The sequence below is a fragment of the Cornus florida genome, unplaced genomic scaffold (genome assembly GCF_030987335.1).
Source record: "Cornus florida cultivar Cherokee Brave unplaced genomic scaffold, ASM3098733v1 CherokeeBrave_3.0.0_Hap2_Chr09, whole genome shotgun sequence".
In the NCBI taxonomy this organism is placed as follows: Eukaryota; Viridiplantae; Streptophyta; class Magnoliopsida; order Cornales; family Cornaceae; genus Cornus; species Cornus florida.
The window spans coordinates 49,440,139-49,444,264 of NW_026775579.1; the positions used below are offsets into that span (position 1 = coordinate 49,440,139).

A 4,126-nucleotide genomic window follows, 5' to 3' on the forward strand; every position below is an offset into this window, starting at 1 on the left:
TGAGAGGGCAAATTTTTATTTTTAAAAAAATAAAAATTCATTATTTTCACATATTTATAAATTATAAATTATACATAAATAAATTTTGATTTCAAAATGTGAGGAGGTGGAATGGGCTCCACCCACATGGTATATACCAATATAGTCAAAGGAAAAACAGACGTGTTATGTCTTTTTCTTTGTGTCTACTTAGTATTGTTTTTATCTCATTACTCAATATGATAATGATTTTAGACCATGAGAGTAATTTTCTCAAGTACCAAGTGCATTTTCATAAATCACCCTTACATATGAATGCATGCGTGTGTAATATATATAGATATGTAGTGAAGTGGAAGATATGTGTATTATTAGCTAGGGCAAGAAAATAACGAAGATGGAAGGAAAGAGAGCGATAGGTAGGTCATCAAGAGCTTGTGTTGTGTTGTTGGTGGCATTAATGGGTGTTGTTGTTATGTGGAATGCAGGGAGTGTTGGGGCTCTCACAGAAGCTCAGTGCCATGAAGAGAGGAATATATTGGTGAGTGCATGTAAGCCTGTGCTGACAAGAAAGCCCCCAAGCCCATTTTGCTGTGAAAGAGTGAGGGTTACCCATGTTGAATGTGTTTGTTCTGTTATTACACCTAAACTGGCACCTCTCATCGATGTTAATTATGCTATCAAAGTCGTTCAGGGTTGTGGACGCCAAGTCCCTCGCCATTACAAGTGTGGAAGTAAGCTCTAATATCCTCCTCTTTCTATATATATATATATGGGATAATTACACAAACAAGTAGTTTAATTTGGAGGCCAATTTACAAAGTAAACGTTTTTTACAATCATGGATTTTTTATTATTATTATTTTTTTAGAGTACAAGGTGGAGATGAAAAAACACAGGCCATTTACCCAAATTACCTTTTAATATGTTTAGGTATCATTTTTGTATATGTAAGTATCAATCTTGTGCATAAATGTATTAATATACTCGTGCAGGCAGGTATATGTATATTTTTTTTGTGTAAATCAAATCTTCAAAATAATTTGCACAAATGTGGTGTGTCAATATATAAAAGTGGTACGTACCTCCGCACAAGAGTGATACTAATGTGCACAAAATTGGTACCTTAAAATACCAAGTGTAGTTTGACTCCTTGACTTTGTGAATTAGTCTCCAAAACTCCATGTTTTTTTATTTTTGTAATTATCCATATATATATATATATTTATTTTTTGTCGAAAGGCACACATATATATAATGTGTGTGTTTATACATCTGCAGAAAAATATGACGTGTGATTTTATTTATTTATTTATTTTTACCTCTTTGGTGCAGGTATCACCACGCCCTGAGCTGGACAAAGCAATGTTTAGACTTCAGAGAAGCACTCTATTGCTACTGATGTAGTTTTTATATGATAAGTATGTTTTAATTTTATGTGTGTGTGTGTGTGTGTGAGGGAGAGAGAGAGAGTTATGTATGAAACTTCAGCATAAACAAATTAAATAAAGGAAGTGAATTAAGTTAAGCATGCCATAAATTGCAGACTTGTTGATTTATCTATATATTGGGAATAAACAAATTCTTCTTCTTCTTCTATGTCTCTGTATATCTGTCTCTGTGGCACGTCTTCAGTGAGGCTTGTCTTCTGTGGATTAATGTTAGTGTGAAGAAAGGATTGTTCAAGTTTCTAAGCCAGCACCGTCAGCTTGGAAGGAAAAGTCTTGGAAGAAAGTCTCTGGCTATTCTCTCCTTAGATTTATGGTTTGAGTCTCACCTCTAGATTTAAATGATGCATGTGATTTGTAGGATTTGCAAACGATTTAAAAGTCTAAGGTGACTAACAAATGAGTTGATTTTTCATTACTAAAGAGAAAAAAAAAATTTAAAATTAAATTCTTAAGAACTTAACAAGAAGCTTTGATACAGTTGGCCACTGAACTAAGTAACTCAGCAATATATTAATAATATATACATTTCTTAGTTAATTAGGTATGAAAGCTTAGCTAATAAATGTCACAAATGGCTCCAATTTTAAAAATAATGTCAAATGTTGGTTAATTCTCTACCTTGTTCACTTCCTATAGAATCAACTATTGGGGATCATATACTGGCTTATTCATTGTTTTTTCATTATTAAGAAATCAATGTGCTTTGAATTTTCTTTTTTTTTACTTCGAACATATATAATCTGAGTTTTATTCGATTAGTGTCGGGGGTTGCTTTGCACGGGTCTCATGAATTAGTTGGGTCAAAGTCTCGGACACCCCGATTATTGAAAATAAAATAAAAAAATCAATGTGCTGGTAGGCCAAAGTTTGGGAACACAATGCATGCACAACTAAAAAAAACAATTTAAATAAATAAATTAGCAATAGAGATTATCTAAAAGTTATTCAGTAATGGAGATTATATATTAGTCTGTGTGAATGAAAATTTAGTTGGGGCTTTAGGTTGATTGAATATGTTGTACGTACACGCCCCATGATTCTGATTCAAAGTGTGCTCCTACCTACAAATTAGGTGAATAATTAGAGCACATTAATGCATCTTAGTAGTCGTGGTGTCGTTCACGGTCAGAGTGTAACGGATTTGGACAATTATCGGTATAAATCGGTCGGGTCGGTTTATAAAAGTGTGTAACGAGATCAGACTCTTAAAAAAAATTACAAGCTGACCGATACGTCGCGTATCAACCAAAAACATAATCTTAGTGAACACTAGCGACGGTTGGGGTTGAAAACTTAATTAGGCATGAGACTAGGGACTACAAAATTGGTCCTTATACTGTTATACCTTCTCAGCAATTCATAAATTATTGCTATTAAGTACACTAAAGAGTAAAGACATAGTTATAATTTAACATTATTTTTAACAAAGTTTATTTATTAAAGAAAAACACTAATTCGGCCAAAGAGTTAACACTTTTACTCTGGGTCCCACCACATGCATCATATGGATGCGAACAATGAAAGAGTCAGGAATTCTTTACACGGGCACCATATTAAACAAAATAAAACAAAAAGAAAAAAATTCTTCCAGCTAATGGTGCAGCAAGACAACAATAGAAGTGTAATGAGTAATCAAAATTCATATGGTATCTAATAATTCAAAAAACAATTATTGTTAAAAAAAATCAAAAATATAAAATACAAATATTAAGGGTGCCAAAAGTTCTATTTTGCATTTTGAATTTCATATGAAGCAAAAATAATAATTTTTTGTGTTCATGTCATTTATTTCAAAATAAAAATATGTTCGGTAACTAATTTGTTGCTCAATGTCCGATAAAAAAATTGTTTGAATTATTTTTAAATTGATATTTACAATTATATTGATTTTGCAAAAAAAAAACGAAAATCTCTTTATAGTTGTTCAACTACAATAACCAAAACAAGTGAAGTCAAAAAGGAAAACAAAGAAAAAAAAAAAAAAAACTTTGAAGGAAAAAAAAAAAAAAAAAACGTGTGATTGACTAATGGGAATGCAATTTTTTTTTTTAAGAGAATAAAAAAACTATTGAAGAAAGAAGAGACAAAATGAAAAGAAAGATAAAATTAGAGACTTCTTTTTAAAAAATAATAATTTCAAAGGGAACTATATAAATGTTATTATATACCTATGTAGAATAAAAATTAATAGGGCACTGCCGTCCTTTCATGCAAAACCTTCTATGGAAGCCTTGACCCTAATAATAGCATTGATCTTTATTAAAAGAGAAATATAATGATACAAAATTTGAGAATTCGATGAAAATTATGTAAATATGGGATGCCCTCATCCCACTCACATAAAAGAGGCACGGTGGTCAAGAAAGAAAAACTGGGCCGACGGTATGATGGAAATGGTAATTGAATCAATGTCTCTGGGACTATGTTCACACTGAAGCAACGCAGGCTTCGTGGTCCGTTGGTAGGGAAGAAGGTTCTATCTGAATAGTGGGGTCCAATCATGTATTGTTGAAGATGCAAGAAAATACCGTTCAAAATTTTTTTCTCACACTCCAAACAATCTGTTGTTCTTTCCTTCTCTAGTTTCTATTAATAGAAGCTTACACTTGCCTTAATTTCTTACATTTTGCCCTTAGGTTGCAGGTTGATGGGCCTTCATCCTTTAAGAGGTGGTCCGCTTACACTAAACAGGCCTC

General features: G+C 32.2%; 1 protein-coding gene across 1 annotated transcript; it reads left to right on the forward strand.

Annotated features, from left to right (window-relative positions):
• The first annotated feature begins 311 nt into the window (after positions 1 to 311).
• On the forward strand, positions 312 to 1,578 carry LOC132273864 (uncharacterized). Its single transcript, XM_059774959.1, has 2 exons — positions 312 to 713; positions 1,315 to 1,578. Exons 1-2 carry the CDS (start codon positions 377 to 379, stop codon positions 1,329 to 1,331), a joined length of 354 nt encoding a protein of 117 aa, XP_059630942.1. The 5' UTR covers positions 312 to 376; the 3' UTR covers positions 1,332 to 1,578.
• Positions 1,579 to 4,126: the final 2,548 nt, after the last annotated feature.